Raw genomic sequence first — 23,893 nt, 5'->3', positions numbered from 1 at the left:
CCCCCCCCCCCCCCCCCCGAAGCACTGCTTTACCGCATTCTATCGGATCGCGTTATATCGAGGTAGAGGTGTACCAAGAAATTTCAGATTTAAATAGCTGAAATCATGAAATTTACGATTTTAAAAATCCTATGACCTTGAAAGGGACCAAAATGGACTGTGAATTTGGAAGGGCCCTATCCATAATGTTTTCTGCTCAAAAGTCTTGTGCTGTGGCTGAGGTACCAGCCCCGATGTTGTTGGCTATTGTCCCACATTTCTCTCTATTGATCCCTGGCTCAGCTGATGTTTTGAGGTAACTTTCATGCATAGAGGGGGGCCAGTAACCCGCCTCAGGTCAGGTGTACCTAGTGTAAACCTATAGAGCAGCCATAGAGAGTTCACTATGTAGTTTTACTGGATCATATTGCTAAGTCCCTGCATGTGATACAAATGTATATTTGTTGTGTTAAGTCTGTTTCTGGGCAGACATACGTGTCAGGATATCTCTGAGGTTTGCTTGCTTGCTTGGTTTCTTGCCTTGTGTGCTTGATTTTTGGACGAAGCTTCCTGCCAAGATACACTTGTACATATTATGACATAAGTAGCACCTCGTTTTGCGTGAAGCTTTGGGAAAAAGAAGTGGTGGTATTCTCCCTGTTGACTTTTGATAGGACTTGGTTCTTGGCTGGGGGAAGAAGGGAAGCAGACAGGCTGACATCCTCTGTAACCTGTATGACTGCCTCTCTCTTTCACCCTCCCCTCCCCCCATGTACATCATCTTTGGTATAGGAATAGGCGGTGCACTTCCTTTACCAACCTGGGTAGTCTAGGTTGAAGGTCTGTGGTGTAACAAGTATCCTGTATTTTAATAAACTGCTCAGTGTGCCTGGCTCAATTTTACTCCAGGATCTCATAGACTTTAAGGCCAGAAGGGACCATCATGATCATCTAGTCTGACCTCCTGCACATTGCAGGTCACAGAACCTCCCCCACCCCCTCCTGTAATAGACCCCCTAACCTCTGGCTGAGTTACTCAAGTTCTCAAATCATGATTTAAAGACTTCAAGTTACAGAGAATTCACCATTTACTCTAGTTAAAACCTGCAATTCACCAGTGCCCCATGCTGCAGAGGAAGGCGAAACCCCCCTCCCAAGAATCTCCCAATATTTACCTGGGGGAACATTCCTTCCTAACCCCAGATCTCTATCTGTCTTGATACTTACATGGCCTTCATTACTGTTGTATCAGAGCATCTTGCAGTATTTAATCTCACAACACCTGTGAGTTTGGGAAATACTATTATCCCCATTTTACAGATGGGAAGCTGAGACACTAAGCGGCTTGCCTGGGGTCACATAGGAAATCTGTAGCATAGCAGGGAATTGACCCCGGGTCTCTTGAGGCCTGTGCCAGTGCTCTCATCACTGGACCATACTTCTTCTTTGTCACATAGTGTCACTTAGATTTTGCAATCTGGTCTTTTTTACTCATGGCTAAGAATGTAAGGAGGTTTTCTATTGGTTCCCGTTCTTCTGATTGTGACTTCCAAAGCATTGTTCTGGGGACAAGAAACTAAAACAGTATTATATTTTTGTGAATTTTGATCAATCTTCCCTCCACTAAACAAAAAGCTCCTGTGTTTGTGGCCTTACATTCATATTTATGTTTCAGAAGAAAAATGGAGCACAAATCAGAATCTCATTAATCCTACAGTAATATCTTCTATAAGTCTAACTCCAACAGCATTCAATAATAATAAAAAAACACATACTTTCATAGAAAATTTTAAACAAAGCTGTAAAATTGAAGTTTACTAAATTTCCTAAGATACCTTGTATAATCTCATGTAGTTGCAAAAAAAAGTGAGTGTATATGGGTGGAAAAAAAACTGGTTTCAACAAATTAAGTGCTTGGGTAGTTTAGTGAAGCCAACAGAAAAGGTAGCTTATGGTTGTTGCATAACTTATTTCCAGGAATAGCTTGCAGTCTGGCATTACACAGTTATGTAATGCCCAGATGAAAGTTGGTTCCAGTAAAACTACCGCTTGCAGTCATGTAAGATTAACCATCAATGGTGGTAGCAATGGTTCACACTATAGAATAAATAGGACTTGAGTCCACCCTATCATGTAACCATGGTGTGAAAATGCCCAAGTCCTTTCTACACTAACACTCCACCATTGCTGTTTCCCTGTGTTTAGCTGCATGACTCCTACATTTATTAATGGGAAGTCCCGTGGTTAAATCTCATACACCATTACAAAAATATGTAACCCTTCCAAATTGAAACTCGGACGGGAACTTTTGTTCCTCTTTTCAAACATTATTGTTTATTTTCTTTTATGTGAAAGTATTTTTATTTTTAGTGGTTCATTCAGCTTTTTTGCTGTCTAGATCAGCAACCCTTAATAAAACGATCAAAAATGTTTGGACTCCTTTTGAGCATCATAATTTTAAAAAGTAAAGAAAAAAAGTGCATATTATGAACAACTGTAAAATATATACAACTTGTGCAATAACCATAAGCCATATACATATCAATCATTCATTCATTCATTCATTCATTCATATATATTTAACAATTGTTCATAATATGCACATTTTTTCTTGACTTTTTAAAATTATGAGGTTCAAAATGAGTCAGAAAATTTGTGATAATTCTATTAAGGGATCTCCCAGGGGGAAGATGAGAGGATGAGGCCCAGGGAGGACAGCCTTAAGTAGTCTTGGTTGCCAGGTTACTGGTAGCTAAAAGGGCCCTGGGTCGTAGCCCGGTAGAGGGGGAGGGCCCGGGCTCCCCTCCCCACAACCCCATTGGCAGTCCAGGGTTGTGGCCGTGACCACTAGGCCACACTTCCCAACCAGACCGTGAGCGGAGACCATTACAGAGCTATTGAGATCATTTTATTTCATATTAGAGAGCTGGGGACATGGGACACTTAATTATTCTTAAATCAATCAAACAAGCAAAAAAACCCAGAGAGAGAGAAAAATCTTAACTACAAATTTATTTTTAAAATGACCCAAAAGACATCTATGGTATCACAGATGCACCATCACAGACCCAAAGTGTTGCTTTGCCGTTAACTAGAGGCCTGGATCCAGCAAAGCACTCAAGTATGTGCATCTCGTGACTTCAGTGGGTCTATACATGTTTAGGTGTTTTGCAGGTTTGGGACCTACCAAGAAGGTCTTCTGAGAGGGTCTAAAGAAGACCTCTTTAGACCCTCTCAGAAGGCAGGGGGAAAATACGTGACATGACTGATGTATCATAAAAGACAAAGAACCTATTTTGGGGTACACTCTTCATGAGAACTGTTTGCGTAAAAGGACTTTCTTTAGCCCCAGTTCAGCTTTTGGATGTCCCCAGGGCTGTGCCTTTGGACCATCACTGTCTAGGATCAAGTAGTTAACAGAACTATATGGTCTGAAACCAGTTATTTCTGCCAAGGCACCATAGTGCAGCATTGCTCATCCTTCATTTTAAACTTCTGTTTGTGTGCTCCTTTCTGCTTCTCCATACATACATTACATATTTGTATATTTTGCTTAATGCTCAGCCATGCTGGTCCAGGTCTTCACTTGTGCAGGTAGGACAACAGAAATTACATTTTTGTCATGTGTTCTTTTCTCGAGTTCACAATGGCCCAACAAATGCCTAAATTCTTCCCACTGAAGTCATAGGGTTGCCTGAATATAACTAAGGGTAGAATTTGTTCCAGTGATTTCAGGTTTGGGTGAACTTCAGCATGTATTGATCCAATGATTGAAAAAGGGTAAAGGAGAATTTGCATCTATATTTACCATGAAGGGCAATATACATTTGATGGTCACTAAAACATTGAGTCAATATATGTATTGTTATGTACATTCTAAATGTCTTCATCAGAAGCATCTGGAAATATCTCCACTGTAGCCAGGAGTTTCTCGAGTATCCATTTTTATTAAATTAACATTTTAAGATAGGAGTCCAGAAATAAATATTGAGTACTGGCAAATCAATCAGGAAACACAAATTTGCATATGCAATGTGGTTGGTTAACATTGTTCCTAAAACCAGTGTTGTAGACCTCTGATGTGAAAAACCGCATTAGTTAACTGGTGAAATTCATCCCTGATGTTACTTCATTGATTTCAGTAGGGTCATACCCGAGATATGCTTGGACCCTGACTTGCGTTTTCAGCCAGTTGTGAATGAAAACTGTGTGTGTAACAATACCATTTATTTCCTATTATAATAATCAAATCTTTCTGCTTGTCAATATGCATGTCTGGGTCACGGGCACTTGAATTTAAAAATTTAGCATAAAGTAGGTTGTTGTTGCTATAGAAGTTGATCTTGACATTACAGAGTCTGTTTGGTCCTCATTTTATCAATTGTCCAGTCTTGGAAAGAGAGTTGTTCAGTTAGTGTTTAATGAGATTTAATTGGCTATATTTTACCAGCGAAAGGCCTTTTCTGCACTGGTGGAGCTGCATGAGTGCATGCACCTTGTGTAGATGTGCTGCTCCAGTATAAACTGTGGCTTGCACCAACATGATTTCTAACCAAGGGGACAAAGGTCAGAGTTACAATTTGGGGAACTTCTGTAGTTGAAAATACCAGGCTCTGTACCTAGATGTCATTTGAAAATTTCCGCCAGTGACCGTTTTACAAAGAAGAGCTACTGCCATCCTCCCCATCTACTACCACCACCGTGGCTGCTTCCAGCATTCTTCCTGTTTTCTCCCCTCGTGGTTGCTTCCCTGTGCCTGCAAACCAGAGACTTCCCCCTCTGACCGTGTAGTCCCCTCTTCCACTCCCTCCCAACTGCTTTTCTCTCTCAGCAGCAGCTGGCTCCATCTGCCCCCAGGCTCCTTGGAGTTGAGAGGAGGTGGCAGCAAGAGTTGGAACAAGCTGCTACTGAGAGGAAGAACAGGCCACTTTTATTTAGGTGCCTGTGTAAGCATTTAGAAGCCTACTTTTAGGCAATTGCAATTTGGAAATGTTGGCCACTGAAAAATAAAAGTAGAGTTTATAGTGTAGCATTCTCTTCATTTTTCTGATCTCCCTTGAGAAAAACGTCCTCAAAAACTCCAGCAAATTAGCTAAAAATGATCTTCCAGTAAATCATGGGGATTAAAGTAATAAAATAGTCTTATTTCCTTGCTCTGCCACTGACTTGCCTTGTCACCATATGCAAGTCACTTCACCTCTCTGTGCTCCTGCTTTCTTTATGTAAAAGGAGGTTGATGTGAGGCTTAATTAGGATTTGTAAAGGGTTTAGAGCAGGGCTTCTCAAACTTCATTGCACTGTGACCCACTGCTGACAACAAAAATTACTACATGACCCTGAAGCCTGAGACTGCTCGAGCCCCATTGCCCCGGGTGGAGTGGGGAGCAAAGCCTGACCCCCACCACCCTGGGGGGCGGGCAAAGCTGAAGCCCAAGGGCTTCAGCCCCAGGCAGGAGGCCTGTAACCTGAGCCCTGTGACCCAGGGCTGAAGCCCTTGGGCTTTGGTCCCAGGCAGTGGGGTTTGGGCTCGGGCTTAGGCTTGGGCTTCAGCCTCGGGCCCCAGCAAGTCTATTCCTGGGGGAATTCTGCGCCAATGCGCATGCACAGAATTTATGTCCCCCACAAATTTCTTTGCTTCCCCACAGAAAAATGACTTTCTGTGGGGAACCAAAGGGAAGCCGCAAGAGTGGTCATCTGACCCTCCCCAGCCATGTGTTTTGGGTGCGCAGGGCAGCCGGCAGAGAGGTAAATCACTGTGGGGCAGAGGGTGGGACTGGGGAAGACCCAGCTGGTGGCTCCTACTCTGCACTGGGCTCAGCTTCTAGTCCCGGCTGGGCTGGGGAGGACGGGACTTCCTCTTCCCCTGCACGGCATTTGGGGCTGGGTCAGACCCACCCCCAGATTTCTCTTCCAGTTGCAGGAAGCTCTGGAAACTCTGTCTCCCACCCATTTCCTGCACCCATCACTCCTCAGCTGCAGGGGGAGGGAGCTACAGGGAGCTGCTTCCCTATCCGCCCAACCCCCGAGCATCCAGACTCCCTCATACCCAGACCCTTCTGCTGAGCCTCACCCCCCTCTGCCCTCAGAAACCCCACCTGATGAGCTCAACTTCCCCTGCACCTGGCCCACCCCACCGAGCCCCAACCAGCTGCATCTGGGTCCCCACCCCACTGAGCCCGACTCCCCAAGCATCTGGACTCCCCACTGACCCCCTTACACACCCAGACCCCCTTGCCAAGCTCTATCCCCACACACACAGACCCCTCCCCCCCACTGAGCCCCAACCATCTTCATTTGGACCCCTCTGCAGAATCCCATTACTGTTGCAGTCAGAACCCCACAATCCCCTGTGCATCCAGATCCCCCCACTGACCTCCCCACACCCAACCCTCTCAACCCACACCTGGATCCCCCCCACACACACTAAGCCCCTGCACACTTGGATCCTGCCTTGCTGAGCCTGCCTGCCCATACCTGGTGCACCTGGCAAGGAGGGGCAGGGCCTGAGGTGTTTCTGGGGCAAGCCCAGTCCTTGCGCTGTGTCAGGGTTGGGTGTAGACTCACCACTCAGTCCGTGTCCCGGGGGGAAGCTGCACAGTGATCTGCCACCTCTGTGCAGCCAGTGGCCTGTGCTCCTCAGTGCCATACTGGAACCTTCAAATTTATTTGACAAATAAAATTTTCAGAATTTTAAAATTTTGTGAGCAGAATTTTTATTTTTTTTTTGGCGCAGAATGCCCTCAAGAGTACAAGTCTAAGCCAGCCCTGGCGACCCCACTAAAATGGAGTGGCGACCCACTTTGTGGTCCCGACCCACAGTTTGAGAACCGCTGGCTGGAAAGCATTATAGATGAGCAGAATATTATTTTAAAACTATGCTGGCATGATTGTGCTTCAGTGGGAAATGCAAAACTTTTGTCTTTGCTTTCTATGAATTTTTGTGTATGAGTTTCACTATCTTGAACACTTGTGGGAAGTGAATTTTTGGTTTGCACATTCCATCCAATACTTTGGGAAAGTTAATTTCAAATTTGCTTTCTGTGAACACTGCATGAGAAATATGACATTTAGCTGCTATAGAGACAGGTGCCTTAGAAAGAAACCTGATTGTGGACTTGATCTAATGCCCTTTGAAGTCATTGGGAGTCAGAACCTGAACAGATCAGAAGCATTTGATCAGGAAACAAGATATCTCCGATTTCAGATTTAGAATAGGAAGCAACTAAATAAACAAAATCGATTCAAATTTATCAATTGCAATTAAGAAAGTCACAATTTGTTCACTGACATTGCATGAACAGAAAAAGAAGCAAAATTTGTTGACTAAATTACGTTATATATTATTCTTTCAGCTCTAATCACCACTTATCTTATAACCTTTGTTTGAATAGTTTTGGTATGCTAACCAGGTGCAGCTTTCCAGATCTCAGGAATCTTGCCACTTATTTTCTTGAAATTCTAAATGTATCAGAAAGAAGTCGCAAATTATCTGACCTTAAGTCCTTTAAAATCCATAGATTATGTAGACCTGGGACTTTGTCCACGTTAAGAACAAGAGCATTCGGTCTGTAATCATTGCCTTTGTTACCTGCAGGCTATTTATAGTAACACCTCTTCTATACTACCAGGAAATGTTATCTCTAGTCTGGGCATCTGTCCAACTCTTCCTTATGTTAAGACCAGTCAAAATCAACAGATCCACAAATGACTGTACTTACTGCTCTCATCACCAGACTATATTACTTTCAACAAACTTAATCTCTTTGTTAGATCACTTTGTGGGCTGGTGTCCACAGCTCTGGACTGTGCATTGATTTGATCCCCTTAAACATTTCACAATATTTCTATAATATGATTAATGATCATTTCAGTGATAATGTCTACTGTATTTGTAGCTAGTGGGGATGGTTCCTCTACCTGCTGCTGAAAACAGGTGACAGTAGGGTGACCAGACAGCAAGTGTGAAAAATCGGGACAGGGGCTGGGGGGTAATAGGAGCCTATATAAGAAAAAGACCCAAAAATCGGGACATCTGGTCACCCTAGGTGACAGATACGAGGACTTGGAAGCAAATATAAACAGCTGTATCTCATGTCTGTAACCTGCACTTTTGAGGGTTTTTCTGAGACTCATTGGCTTACTGTTCAGGAAAATATTTTGAAGTCTTGTTTAATCAATATTTTCTGCTTTTCTAACCAGGATTTTTTTAAGAAGTGCCATCCAAAGGCCTGGTCCACACTAACCCCCCACTTCGAACTAAGATACGCAACTTCAGCTACATGAATAACGTAGCTGAAGTCGAAGTACCTTAGTTTGAACTTACTGCGGGTCCAGACGCGGCAGGCAGGCTCCCCCGTCGACTCCACGTACTCCTCTCGCAGAGCAGGAGTACCGGCGTCGACAGCGAGCACTTCTGGGATCGATCCCAGAAGATCGATAGCTTACCGCCGGACCCAGAGGTAAGTATAGACTTACCCAAAGACAGCCTGGATGTTACTGAACAGGCATGAGAAACAGTTATTTTGCCACTCCCCAAACTTAATGTTTTCTGGGCTAAGATGATCACAACAACTGCACAGAGTTGGCCTAAGGATACTGGGAAGCTTTAGCGAGATAAGTCCTTGGGATAAACTGCAAACTCAACATACTCATTTTACAACTCTGTGTGTGTGTGTGTGTGTGTCTGTCTTTAGGTAATTTCAGTCTCCTGCTGCAGAGGTGAAGCCCAGCTGCTTGTGTTTTTTAATATTAGCAACCTGTTCACATCAGTTTTATGTTTTCAAGGTTATCTTCTCCAGGAAAAGGATTAGACACATTAAAAATTAAAGGAAGAAAGCCAAGGATTTTTCACTTTCTAGTTCCTACTTTATTAGTGTGAGTGGACCCAGGGGCTTCTCACATCCCAAACGTCAGCAGTGTTGGCAACAAAGACAGGTTTGATCTTGATAAAGTTCCCTACAGCTGCATAATTTGAAGCATTTAGTCAGGCTCCATTTTGTGTGTGTGTGTGTGTAGGAGAATTTTCAGCAGTCTCCAAACTCACAAGACTATTCCCAGTTCAGTGGCAGCAGATGCCCGAGCCACGGAAATGGTATTAAATAGAACAAATGGGAAATGGTGTTCCAGGCAGGCTGCTGCAAAGAAGACCAATTCTTTTTCAACTTCTTGAGCCCCACTATTGTTCTGATTCCCCTAAATTTAGAGAGTATATTATAGTTCTGATTTAAAAAAAAAAAAAAAAAAAAAAACCTTAAAGGCCTTATTGGAACTCAATTTTTTTCTTGTCAAATGTTTGAAAGATGAACAATGAAGAGGGTTGGCATAGAGAAAAATCACAGGTTTTACAATTGTCCATTATGACCTCAAGTTAGCAAAATACTTCAATATACATATTTAACATAAACTTAAAGGATGTGAGGAGTCTTAATGACTTCACTTAATGACTACTCATGTTCTTAAGAACCTTGCTGATTAAAGGCCTATGTGGAATCACGACTTAGTGTAGAGTCCTGCCGTTCTTTGAGGAGTGATCTAAGGTCCAATTTTTTGTCTTTATTTGGGCAAAACAACCACTGACTTCAGGGGGAATTTTGCCTGAGTAAAGACTGCAGGATAAAGCCCCAAGTAAGTCATAGAATCTTTGGGGTTAAAACCAATATGGGGGGGAAAAAAAGGCTGTTCTCAAAATAAACATTAAAATGCATTAAAATTCACAATTTTGAACTCTTAGCATGTTCTTGTTGAAGGGAATTTTCTCAATTGAAAATTGTAAACAGCAAGATGATCAAGAAAAAATGTCTCAGATAGCGTCTTATGTCTTAGAAGTATATCAGGATGAACTCTTCCTGCTGCAATGTTCATTTTATGGCACAGATATTACAACCAATGAAATAAGATTTTTCCCTTCAGTTGAAAGAAATATTGCAATCCAATAAACACTCATGATTTTCCTAAATTGATCACTGAATTAGAAGCTCTCTTCAGAGTTTATAGCCCAATCTTAAAGATTTGCTGTATTTATCCAAAAAAGTACCTTACCTGCAAATCAAGTATTGTTGTATTCACTAAGGGCCTGGTCCTGTGAGACGCTGAGCATACCCTAAACTCTCATTAGCTTCAGTACAGATTCAGCAGCTTGCAGGATTAGACTCAAAATCGCTCCGGCTTACAACCAGAGCCGTGCAAAACTTGCTGGTTCCCTTTCACATTGAGAAATTTTCATCTCCTTTTGTTTGGGGTGGTTTTGTTTTTCATGTTTGGCCAAAGTTTTGGTTTTGAACCCCCCTAGCAATTTGAATATGAAACTCAGCTGAAACTGATGAATTTTACATAATTTTGACCGCAAATGACTGGGACAGAAGACGTACGAGCAACTTCCATTTTGCTGCATGACTTTAATCCAGTTCTGATCTTTGTTATAAACTTCAGTGTGTTTTAAATTAAACATGGTCTCTCCAGCAGAATTCCTCTGTCTTTCATTGATTTGTATAACTTATCTGTTCATTAAATAAACCAAACCCTCACCTCCCCCCACCCAGCTCCCTAACTGCAATGGGTTACCTAAAGTTTGCTCTTTTGTCAGTCTTATGTATAACGGATGTATGAAATGGAGAGGTGCTGAGTGTCTTGTACTTGTTCCCATTGACTTTAGTGGGAGTGGCTAGTGCTCAGCACCTCTTGCGTTTTGGCATCTCTTTGGGCTCTAATGTCTATACCTGGAAGGTTTTGAGTACCCTCAAATCCCCCTGACATCAGTGGTGCATTCTTCATCTTGCAAGCTGAGACCTTAGATTCTAAGACCTGTGGGCATGGACATCCTCTTCATCTTTGAACTTTACAGCACTCAACATACAGTAAAGTGCAATATTATTTCAATCATCTATTTATTTCCTCAGCTGTGGTAGAAAAGAGCAGACTATGACACCTTTTCCCGAGCCTCACAGTGCTAACTTCCTTGTGAGAGGCATTTTTTTTTAAGTTTGCAGACCCTCACAGGCTGTCGCTGGTGCCTTCACATTGTCTCTGTGTGCTGTTCTCATTTGTTTCTCCTGCAAAGACATTAAAAGGCTAGATGCAATTAATTTTGTAAATCAAGTCAGTTGGTATGAAGGGATTTTAACTTCTTTCCAGAGGCACTTTGCATCTTGCAGGATCGGGCTCAAAGTCTGAATAACATAAGACGTCACTTGATTTTCAGGACTCCTAAGGACCCATAGCTCCATTTCAAATCAATGGGAACTTCGGGTGTTCTGCTCTTCCGAAAGTTAGAACAGTTGTATTCTCGTCAGGCAATATTGCTGAGGCTGCAACTCAACATCATCACTGTATGAGCACAGTTTGACTCCTGCAACCATAACTGACTGTAGTGAGGTTGCGTGGTTTGCAACTGAGGCCAGATTTGATTTCTGATATATTTATTCACTCATCTTTGGCTAAATCCAGCTTTAAAGTCAGTAGGTACGTCTACACTGCAGCTGGGAGGTGTGATTCCCAGTGCAGGTAAACAGACTTGAACTAGCTCTGCGTGAGCTAGCACGTTAAAAATAGCCATGTGTATGACAGCTCAGGCTAGCTGCCTAATTCCAAGCCTTCCTGACCCCCTGGGTCCAAGTTTAGGTATCTAGTCCAAGCCACCATCTATGCCATAATGTTTTCACTGCTGTCTTTAGCATGCTAGCTGGAGTGCTGGGACTCACCCCTCCCAGCTGCAGTGTAAACATACACAACGAGACTGAGTAAGGCAAGGAGGACTGGCCCATAATATAAAGCAAGGTTTGTGTTGCTAAGCTTTCTAAGATGATGTGTGATAGGTGTTGTGCAGATGCAAGTGACTCATTACCAAATTGCTGCTGATAATTAAAATGTAAAATCTGCTTTTTATGAAGTTGTCAGTAAAGTAATACATGGAGAATTTATTCTGCAAATGTGTCTTTTGATTTGGTAATAGATACTCAGGTAAAACTGGGTGATAGAACCATAACTAGATTAAAAAAATAACTAATTTTCACATTTTCACCCTTAATTTCATATTTTTAATCCAGTTTCTGATTTTGTTTTTCAGCTCTGGAATTCCAACACCTTCTCCAGCTGCTGATGCTACCACATTAAGAGGTCTTGTTTTCATCTGCTTATATTTATCTCTATCCAGCTAAGTGCTTGTATAAACTGATGTTTTAAATGTATTGCAACATTAACTTTGGGGAACTTGATGGCTTGGGATTGGTAATTAGACATGGATCCTTTAACCTCTAGGTCATGCTGATCCTGATTGGTTCCTGTAGATGCTACTGTAATACAAATAACGATGCTGTCAATGCCTAACATGCATGCATCTTGAAAGATCCTAATTTTAAAATTGGCTTGGGACACTTTTTAATATCTTTGATTTTATACTTTCAAAAGTATCACATCCTTGTGAGGCAGACCAAATTTTTGTGTAGTCCTGAATAACATATTTGATTTATTTTTTCTCTGCCCCATCAGATGATTCATCTGCTTTGTTCCTCTCTGGATGGTGGGAGCAGGAATAATTGCAAACATATTTTAGTGTGTTGAACAGTCTAGCAGGAAGTGTGTGTAGGTGTTTGTATTATTTTTAAAAAAAGTTTCTTCTCATTCTTAGATGCAGCTGCCAATGTCCCACCCCCTCATGAGGTCTCCATTGAGAGTCCATCAGATTATACCTTCAACAAGAATGAAGACTCAGATGCTAGCGTAAGTAGTTCTTCATTTGCCCTTCGTAACTGCTATTACCTTGATTTGCATTGCTTCTTAATCCAGCCTCTCTCTCTTTCACCTCTTCTTTCTGATCCTGCCACAGGATTTCCAATAGTTTCAAACAAAAGATAGTAATTACTGAGGGTCGGCGGGATTTAATGAATTTACTGGAGGGACTTGATAAAGCACTGCCTTGATGAGGGTAATGTCTGAACCAATGGGATGAATTACGCAAAGTGTTTAGTTAGTTCACTGCAGAAAGAGATTATCCCAGTCACAGAGGGCTCATAGCGAAGCTTCCACACACTGCTAAACATGGACTCAACCCAGATGTCAATGTGCGTTTTGCTAGTACTGCAGGACTGGACACTGGGTGAGATTTTCAAAAGCACCTGTATGACTTAGGAGCACAATTCCTAATAGAAGACAATGTGACTTGTACTCCAGAGTCACTCTGGTACTTTTGAAAATCCTACTCCCTATATAATAGATGGATTTCATTTACATCGTAGTATTTATAAGCATCCATCACCTTGGTATCTATCTAAGGCAAAACTCTCCAAACTTGAATACCTAAAGTTAGATCCTGTAAAGGGTTAAGAAGCTCAGATAACCTGGTTGGCACCTAACCAAAAGGACCAATAAGGGGAGAAGATGCTTTCAAATCTGTGGAGGAAGGTTTTTGTTTTTGTGTTCCTTTGTTCTCTCGGAGTCAGCAAGGAACCAGGGCAGGGAAAATACATCTCCCTAAGCCATATCTGAACTAAGCATCTAATATTGTAGGAATAGTAAGTAATAGTAAGGAAATGCGTTAGATTATCTTTTGTTGTAGCTTGTGAATTTTTCTTGTGCTAAGAGGGAGGTTTATCCCTGTTTTTGTAACTTTAAAGTTTTGCCTGGAGGGGAAATCCTCCGTGTTTTGAATCTTTGTTACCCTGTAAAGTTATCTCCCTCCTGATTTTATAGAGGTGATTCTTTTATCTTTTTTTAAATAAATTCTTATTTTAAGAACCTGATTGATTTTTCATTGCTCTTAAGATCCAAGGGTTTTGGGTCTGTGTTCACCTGTACCAATTGGTGAGGATATTATTCTCAAGCCTTCCCCAGGAAAGGGGGTGTCGGGCTTGGGGGAATATTTTGGGGGAATAGGACTTCAAGTGGTCCTTTCCCTGATTCTTTGTCTAAATCACTTGGTGGTGGCAGCATACTGTTCAAGGACAAGGTGGAATTTGTGCCTTGGGAAAGTTTTTAACCTAACCTGGTAAAAATAAGCTTAGGGGGTCTTTCATGCAGGTCCCCACATCTGTACCCCAGAGTGAGGAGGGAACCCTGACAATGAAGTTTACGTGACCCCTTGTAACCTGGTTCCCCTGAGTTTATCATGGCTGTAGTTCTAAATTACTGACTGACAGTGCCTCTGGTTTGGTCCCACCTTCACCATTGTTCTTTTTATAAAAGAATTCCCTGAGTTGTGTTAGACGTGTAGCTGAGCAGAGATGGGGACTACTCAGCAATTCAGAGGGCTATGTAAAATTAGATTATTGCTGCTACAGTGCTTTCTCTTTTTATAAAGTAACACTACTCAGTGCAGCCAAACTGTATTGTAAATTACAAGCACAAAAGCCAGCATTTCTCATCTTATACATTCACATGCTGCCTTTACCTTTATTTTTGGGTGACTGGTCAGTGGTTCAAACCACACAGAACCACAAACAATCAGGTAGTAATAGCTGTCCACTACATGTCAATGCCAGCTTCGGATGCCAGCTAGTTTTAGGTTTATTACCAATGAGCCTGACCACTGATGATTACCCAGTGATACAAGAACCCCTCTTACCAGGGTAAGTCCAAGATCAGACTTCAGAACTCTGAGCCTCAGGGGAATGGAAATCCTCTCCTTTCAAAATTGAGACGGGAGGGAGGACATTGTAGAGCACTAGGGAGCCACACACCCCAAGCCAGTTAACAAGATCTCTGTCTCTCTCTCTCTCTTTTTCTTTAACCACCAGCAGCCTGTGAATAGGGGGACTTGTGGGGGGGAGGGAGAATTAAACTAAAAAATAATTACAAGCTCTAAACAGTATAGAAGGCACTCACTGATGGCAGTGAAGCTTTTGGAGAAGAAGGTGTGATGGGGGAAGGTTTCTGTTCCTCATGTCAGATATAGCAAAGGCTGTTATTTAGTTTAAACAAAAGTCTCTTTTGTTTTTTTATTATTATTTTAAACTGCCTTGGGAAAAAAATAGTTTAAATAACAGGAAAAAGATGTTCAAGTTATACAAACCTAAAAAAAGTAATCCTAGAGGTTTGTAAATAAAAAACAAAAAAGCTTCCAAATCCAATGGATTTCCCCCCTGGTGATTATCACTTAGTATAGGGCAATATTCTCCATTTTGTTTCTGTCAGCGGAGGGGAGCCACAGCAGGCTAATGCAATCTTAGGATGCATCAGGCGAGGTATTTCCAGTAGAGACAGGGAAGTGTTAGTATCATTATTCAAGGCATTGGTGAGACCTCATCTGGTTGCAGTTCTGGTCTCCCATGTGTAAGAAAGATGAATTGAAGCTGGAACAGGTGCAGAGATGGGCTACGAGGATGATCAGAGGATTGGAAAACCTACCTTAGGAGAGGAGACTCAAAGAGCTTGATTTGTTCAGCCTAACCAAACGAAGACTGAGGGGAGATATGATTGTTCTCTATAAATACATCAGAGGTGTAAATAACAGGAAGGGAGAAGAGTTATTTAAGCTCAGTACCAATGTGGACACAAGAACAAATGGATATCAACTGGTCATCAGCAAGTTTAGGCTTGAAATTAGAGGAAGGTTTCTAAGCATCATAGGAGTGAAGTTCTGGAACAGCCTTCCAAGGGGAGCACTAGGGGCAAAAAACCTAACTAGCTTCAAGACTGAGCTTAATAAGTTTATGGAGGGGATGGTATGATGAGACTGCCTACAATGGTATATCACTGATCTGTGACTGCTAGCAGCAAAGATCCCCAATGGCTGGTGATGGGACATCAGATGGGGTGAGCTCTGAGTTACTATAAAGAATTCTTTCTCAGGTATTTGGCTGGCAAGGTCTTGCCCACATGCTCAGGTCTAACTGATCCCCATATTTGGGGCTGATAAGGAATTTTCCCCGGGTCAAATTGGCAGAGATCGTGGGGGATTGGGGAGGAGTTTCACCTTCTTCTGCAGCATGGGACACGGGTTACTCACAGGTTTAAATTAGAATAACCTGTGCATTCTCTGTACCTTGACATCTTAAACCATGATTTGAGGACTTCAGTAACTGAGCCAGAGGTTAAGGGTTTGTTACAGGAGTGGGTGGGTGAAGTCTTGTGGCCTGCAATGGGCAGGAGGTCAGTCTTGGTGATCATGATGGTCCCTTCTGGCCTTAAAGTCTAAGTTGATCTGGGCTGGGGAGCATGAAAGGGAGGGAGCACTGATCCTGTGGCATGTTCCCCCTGGGACCCCGTGGGACGCCTGACATTACAACACCAAAAATGTGTAGGATGGGGCTGGTAGGTAGGATCACAGTGAGGCAGAGCTAAGAAGCAACTGTTCTTCAGGGCACACTGCCCTGCTGACCCTGCATATTTTAGGGTGAGGTTTGATTGGCTATTGCTTGCTTCCTGAATCAGCAGTGATGCGTGCAAATTCCTCTGCTGCACAGCCTTCTGAGGCATCAGTCATTGGCACCAGGGTTGCTTCAGAAATTACAGTGCAGCTCCCCAGATCAAAGGGGATACAATTGGGTAGTTCTGCAGAGGCCTCTGCAGATCACCCTATACCCATGCATATCTCATAAGATCCTTTGGTTACAGAAGCTGAATCCCATCCTATTTCACTGAGAGAAAAGGGGAGATACTTGCCCCCAAAATGACCCAATAAACAAATAGGAAACTTGTGTGTTTCCTGCTCTCTGCATGGATAAAACCCACAAAGCGTAGAATGGCCCAAGGATTGATCTTCATGTAAAAAATAACCCAAGAGCAAATCATACAGGTCACTAAATCCCATTGTTTTCTTTTTTCCTAGATCAACAATGAGATAAAGAAGGAGGATGGGAAGCTGATGAAACCTGTTCCTGACCAGATGGTTGAGTTCAGCATCTTTATTTTGGGAGAGAAATACACTGAGGAATTGAGTGACCCATCCACCATGCAGCATCAGCTACTCTCAGAACAGTTTATTTCCCAGGTAATTTACCTTTTCTAATCTTTTTCCCACAAGTTCCCAGTAGCAATGATAGAACGTGAAAACCGTGTTAGGGACAGCTTTTCCTTATGTGGTTCTCCTGAGCTAGCTAGGGATTTTGCTGCCTGAGGCATGCTGGAAAATGCCCATCTCCTCACTGTCCAGTCATTAAAAATCTGATGCCTCAAATATCCTTGCTGTCCTCATCTACGCCAGCCTGCTCTGCCTTGAATGGAAAACCAGTGCTGCTGCTCTGAGATCCAGATTCTAACTCAGTGAGAATGCTGGGACATACACTCACCATATCTTGTCAGCATAGCACTGTGGAATTTTTCCTTTACACTAGAACTCCCCAAAATTATGCTTAATGAAATGCCTGAGAGAATGCCAGCTCAACAGCTCCTGTAGTAGTGAGTAGCTGAGCTTCTCCATCTCTTTGTACAGGACTATAATTTGTCTTTTTTGCAGGTAGAGATGGGAGGGTGCTTTTGGGAAGGCAGGGCTCCATACATTGGGGCCAGAGGTGGCTCTAGGCACCAGCGCAGCAAAGCGTGTGCCTGGGGCGGCAAGCCACACGGAGTGACGTGCCGGTTGTTGTGAGGGCGGCATTCAGGCAGCCTTAGGCGGCATGCCTGTGGGAGGCCTGCCGGTCCCGCGGCTTTGGCGGCAACTCGGCAGCGGGTACAGCAAAGGCACGGGGACTGGCAGATCACCCGCAGAAATGCTGCTGAATCCCCGTGACCAGCAGACCGCCCGCAGGCATGCCGCCAAAGGCCGCCTGACTGCCGTGCTTGGGGCAGCAAAAAACATAGAGCCGCCCCTGATCGGGGCAAAGGGACTCCGTTCAAGCCTGAGTTGGGAAGTTCTCTGTTTCCTTTTCTGCTTTTACTAATGTATTTTGCTTTATTATTATAAAAACATTATTGCTTAGTGGAAAAGGCTTGGCTGATAGCAACTGCATTTTGTTCTGTTACATCATTCTGCCAGTTTACACATCTGCTTATCCCAGGTCTAAGTTTGGCCCTATTCTTCCTGAATATTTCAATGACTCGCTGATAGGGTTGTGAAGACAGGGCTTAAAGAAGCGTCAAGATTCTCATTGTCTCATGAGGGAATTCCATTTGATCTTAATAAAACTTCAGGGCTTGGAAAAGCTGTTTAAAATTGTAATGCTTCCTTATTAGTGAATGGCCTGCCTAAATTTACGTCAGAGCTCTCTAAATTTTTGGGCAGGTTTGAGCTCATGTACAACCTAGCCAGTTTTAAGATCCAGAATACGTGAGAAGGACAACACTGAGTCCCAACTGCTAAAGCAGAAAGACTTCCCAGCTTAATTTCAATAATCTTAACAAGTGGAATGAACCTTCAGATGACTGTAAAAGCAACTACCTTCAGTGCAGTGAATTCTTCCAAAGAGAGTGAATGATACATTAGAAAAGTTTATGAAGGTCACAAAACAACAGATTACTACTCAGTACCATCTGAGAGCAGCGACATTTCCTGAATGCGTGGACACCCCTCACATGTAATACATCATTTGTAACCTGAGCCACCAAGCCCATACTCACTGCTCACTTGGGCCCCAGCTCAGCAGAGCGTTTAAGAACCTGCCTAAATCTATTCCTATTCATCAAAGTACTCAAGCACATGCTTAAATCCCATTGAAGTAAATGGAAATTAAGCACAAAAGTGTTTTGCTGAATAAGGAAGGGCTGTTGAATCAGGCCTTAAATCTTCCTGAAAATGCACCTCTTCTGCAATTCTCACAACTAGTGAGTCCATAATATTTGCTGTCCTAGAGCTGGATTTTTATCTATCTTTTTTTTTTTTTAAAGAAAAAATAGTTCCTGGGCCACCGATATATATGTGTGCACTGAAACTGAGCATGTGTGATCATATCACTGTAAATCTGGACATTCCTTGCCTCATCTCCATTTCTCACCCATACTCATTGACACGTCCACATTTTGACCATAAGCCCTTTGGAGCAGGGACCATGTCTTTCTTTTGTATTAGGTAAGACACCCAGCACAACATTGGGTGCTATAAAATAGCAAACAATAATGGCATTCTTTTCTCTAGCTTTATTCCCTTTTCAGTCTTATTAGTTGGAGCTCTTCTTGGCAAAGTCTGTTGAATCCATTATGCTGGGGCTAACTCTATGCCAGATTCTGAGTTAGGTGGGAAATAGATATACTCTATCCTTCAGCCAAAGGGTGTCACCACAACTGTCATGTATGGCCAGTTTAGGTCAGAGTCTTAATTTTCCTAGCTGTGTGGCCAAATAGTGCCCTACTGTATGTGGAAGAAACGTCAGATGGAATAGGGGCCACCTGGCATCTGGATGTTCTGTTCCTTTGATTCCCTGCCTATTTCTCTCTCTGCTTGGACAAAGAAGCCTTTGAAAATCAGCGGCACTTGGGATAGTTTAAGTTTCACCAGAAACCATTTAAAAACAGGTCCAGGGAGTGGAATCTGGGGAGTAAAAAATCTTGCGATGACAGATCACAGGGATTTTCTGTTCCAACATGAACACAATTACTGGTGGTTTCTCCTATTTGTGGCCCACTATTGCAGGACGGTCCCCTAGTTAATTAGGCCCGGATACACCAGCACTTTACCACCCGCACATTTCCCCTCCTAGCTGCACCCTCACCCACTGGATTGTGATCTTCCTCCCACTCCTGAACCCTTGATAATTCCACCCAGGTAAAGCAGCCGAGCTAGCCCAGTAGCAATTGGCTGCGTTCTGCACTAGCACCTGGTACGCTGACTCATTGCTGTGTGTGGCCTAGATCCTAAGACTTTTGTCTTAATCTGTCCTACATTTAATCCAAAGAATTTTAGAGGCAGTCAGAACCTTGGGGGGGGGGGGAGATTTGAGTTGGATAAGCAGGATAGTAGTGTATGGGTGCACTGCTGTCAGGAGACATGGAGACTGTCAGGTAAATGGGCTCATATAAAATCGGATTGTGTTTTAACCTCATGCATGTCTGTTGAAAGGCCGCTACAGAATTAAGATGCCAGAGAGCTCCATTGTGACCATGCAGATTTATAGTTCCCTTTTCTCTGTGTACAGTCAAATGTCTGTAGCTTTCCTATCGGTGCTGGGTGTACTAACAATTTCCTTCTGTTTCTGTAACAACGAAGAGATGCCATCTCAGCTCATTTTATATATACAGATAAAACATTCTATGATGTCCTATGTCCTTTTCTATTATAAATACATAACTCATCATTTTATACAATGCTGCAAATATTTCCTAAACAGTTTTTCCATTTCTATCTAATGCTATAAGTCAATAGGAAAAAAAACTGTATTATTTTTCATAAATCATATTTATGTCTCTGTTTTTCCCAAATAGGTAAAAAATGCATTTGAAGAATTACCTGGATATAATAATATCCATGTGCTGGAATTCAGGTAAATAGATTTATAAAGGCATACACACCTAACACTAGTGCTCTCATAATTGACCTACACAGCTTTTACTGATCACTACCACAGAGGACAAATTTGATCAGCTGTTCTTTCTTCTGCCACTGAAGTCAGTTAAAGCCTCTCTCATGATGTCTGCCCCTGTTTCTTTGTCCGAGGGATTTAAATACAATAAACATATCTTTTGCCATTTAAGATATGTATTTGATAATTCTCCAAGATTCTCAAATGTTCATAATTTGACACAGGTTAGTATTAAATGCAGAGGAATCCAAACACTCTTGGGAAAACTTTGAGTGTACTTAACTTTTTATCCAGTCTATTAGGGAAGATTGAGTGGTTCAGAAGGTTAATGATGAAATATCTAACATTTCACCTCTAAGTCACAAAGAGAACTAGATGAATAATTTGTAACAAATTGTTTATTTGATGTATTATGCCTGTCTTTCTGTTCATGAATATTCTGTGAAAAGATGGAATTTCTCCAATTTATTTGTTCTTCAAAATGATTCACAGAGTCATTTTTTTGTAAAGATTGTTTCCAAGTGATTTGTAGTAAGTACTTGAAATTGAGATTTGAGCTGATTTGATTGGATGCACAGGTCACATGACATGTTTCTGTTTCCTGATTGGACTGAAGATAATTTTTAGGATTGGGTTTCTGATGTGAATACTCAAGAGTATGAATCTGAAATTTATCCGCCATTAACATTTTGTACTTGTTGATTTATAAGTCAATGTTTCTCTGAATATTCCTGCCAGTAAACTCAGTTGCTACAACACTCACCAGAAGCAAAAATGGCAAGGGACAAAGGATACTTTTGTGTTTGGAGCACCAGATTGGGAATCAGGAAATCTGGGTTCAGTTCTCAGCTCTGCCAGACTAGTTATCTTGAGCAAGACACTCACACTCTCTGTGCCTGAGTTCCCTGTGTACACGGATAATACTTGGGGGGCAAGGGGTTGTGATGGGGTTCAAATGCTATGGTTATGAGTGCCATAGAAAAGCTGTTACAGAATGAAATAATAAAACATTCAAAAGGTTATTTGTGGGCCTGTTTTGGTAGGATTTGCCCATTTGTGTAGTGACAAATTCAAATCTAGCCCAGTATGCGATGGTTTGTTAATAATTGGCAACTATTAGTTGATCTTTAGGTGTGTAAAATGAAGTGGTGGTCTCATAAAATGGATTGTAGTTGATAAATGGCCACATCACATTCTCCCTAATATTTATCCTTGTTTGCAGTCTCTGCAAGGGAAACTAAGCTTTGCAGGAGCATGGAAACAGCTCTTTCAGTTCTCACTTTTAGCAGAAGTCAGAATTAAAACACACGGGTGTGGCAGCATAGAAAAGCCTGCACGGTCTCAGCGTTTGTCATACCAGTTCTGTAGAGAAATGACTTCCATCTCCATTAATGCCATTCTCATACCTCCTATCAGCCCCAGCAGTGTGCAGAGTACGTACACTGCACACACCCCTAGCATGGGTATAAGCAGCAGTGTGTACGGCTTAGGCGTGTAGAGTAAAGACATGCCAGAAGCCTAGAGTATATGCCCTGCCTACACAGCTGTCTGTTTACATGCCCAAGCAGTGCTTCCCCTGTCTACACTGTCCCACTGCCTCCCTGCTGCTGGAGCCTTTCCCCATCGCAGCGAAAGACTCCAGCACTGTGGAAAGGCTCTGGCACTGGGGAGACGGCAGGGAAAGGTTTGGGGAGCTGCTAGGGCCTTTTCCCTGCCAGAGACTTTCCCTGCTGCATGTAGCTAATCCCGCACTGTAGACAGTTTGCCTTTCACTGTGATGTGTAGCTACACGTGCACTACATGGGGCTGCACCTGTGGAGAAGGTCTTGCTGGTTCTGGCAAAATATTCCAGCAAGGATATCCTACTAATTTCTGATAAGTAAACATGTTTGTAAAGTAGCCCTAAGTAACATTATTGTGCCTGTTTTTCCCCCGATATATGCTAGTACAACTGCACTGACTTAGTAAAACAACTTTTAGTCCCATTGAAGCCAGTAGTGAATCTCCCATTAAGTTGAGTGAAACCAGAATTTGGTCCCTTATATAGCAGAATAACATTTTTTACTTGTAAGCTATTTAATTTGGTTTATTTTCAAATTTGCCTGTTCTGTATCATGTCAGAGCTGTCACTGTAAGGAGTAAACTAGAACATGGGTTCTAAAACTTCCTTGCACCGTGACCCCCTTCTGATAACAAAAATTACTTCATGACCCCAAGAGGAGGGACTGAAACGTAAGCCTGCCCAAGCACCGCTGTCCCAGGTGGGGGGGGGCCAAAGCCCAGGGGCTTCAGCCCCGGGCCGAGGGCCTGCAACCTCAGCCCCACCACCCAGGGCTGAAGTCCTTGCACTTTGGCTTTGGCCCTGGGTGGTGGGGCTTGGGTTTTGGCCCCAGGCACGTCTAACTCCAGCCTTGGTGACCCCATTAAAATGGGGTCGGGACCCACTTTGGGGTCCCGACCCACAGTTTGAGAACCGCTGAACTAGAAGACTTAAATGGAATGACAAAACTGTTTCTCGTTTAACATATTTATTTCTTTTTTAATGTTTAGGTCTCCTGATGATGACAGGTAAAGACAACATATGTATATTTATTGTCGTAGTGTAAATTTAGACAGGCTTGCTAATTGCATGAGACTACCAGTTGTTATGACCATGTGGTTATGGCTCCAGAATTAAGGATACATCCAGTAAAAATTTATCCCTTGCTGTAGATTTACTTTAAACTACAAGTAGCTGATCTGTTTTAGGCCTCAGATAGTCTAATCCAATTTTCTTATTTAACTGGTAATCAGAAAGAGTTACATAGGAAACTCTGCCTAAACATGAATCAGTTAGTGAGCTATGTTTTTTGTAGGACTCTCTAGTTGAAAGCAAATAAAATTGCTTAACTGCTGTTTACTGTTTTTGAATTGCAATTTGTGACAGGGCACCTAGAGCCATTGATAGGTACCGTACCTCTTTTTTTATTACTGTATAAAGCCAAATACATTAAGACAATTGTACATCTCAAGCAAACCCCATTTAGCTGTTTGAAGGCCAGCATGGATGTGAACCTGAGTGGAAGTTGTAATCAACCTTCTTCAACTGGAAGGAGAGATCAGACAGGGCCTGTTTGGGGAATGTTTATATATATATATCAAAGAGAGAGAGACACACATACACGTTAGAGGGAGTTACTTGACCTTTAATGGATTAGGAGCCCACAGTTTATTGACCTTTTGTTAGAGATTTCCTAAAATACAATCAAAGAGGGAGCACTCTTTGAAGCCCTTATTCATTTGAAGAATTTTGAAATAATTTCCAATTAATACGGGCTTCAAAGAACGCTCTCTTTGATACCTTTTTTTGTTAGGTAAGTTCCCCAAAGTCAATGAACTGTGGGCTCCTAATCCATTAAAGGTCAAATATAAATTCCCTCTAATACACATCTTAATATAAAAGCTGGTTTCCATAAACAATCTTATGGAGAAGCAGCATTTGATTTTAGAAGAAGGGATTGAAAAGAAAAAATCTCTGTAAAAACAGCGGAGTA

At 42.3% G+C, this 23,893-nt stretch overlaps 1 protein-coding gene across 1 annotated transcript in view; it reads left to right on the top strand.

The window, feature by feature from the left end:
- Window positions 1–23,893, top strand: part of IMPG2 (interphotoreceptor matrix proteoglycan 2) — an 87,721-nt gene that overhangs the window by 43,076 nt on the left and 20,752 nt on the right. The window contains exons 6-10 of the mRNA XM_034767931.1: window positions 12,041–12,090; window positions 12,602–12,693; window positions 16,739–16,900; window positions 20,263–20,321; window positions 22,911–22,928. Coding sequence (XP_034623822.1) covers window positions 12,041–12,090; window positions 12,602–12,693; window positions 16,739–16,900; window positions 20,263–20,321; window positions 22,911–22,928 — 381 coding nt within the window. The remainder of the gene's footprint in view (window positions 1–12,040; window positions 12,091–12,601; window positions 12,694–16,738; window positions 16,901–20,262; window positions 20,322–22,910; window positions 22,929–23,893) is intronic.

The sequence above is a fragment of the Trachemys scripta genome, chromosome 1 (genome assembly GCF_013100865.1).
Source record: "Trachemys scripta elegans isolate TJP31775 chromosome 1, CAS_Tse_1.0, whole genome shotgun sequence".
Lineage (NCBI taxonomy): Eukaryota > Metazoa > Chordata > Testudines > Emydidae > Trachemys > Trachemys scripta.
This window is presented reverse-complemented; position numbering and strand designations above follow the sequence as displayed.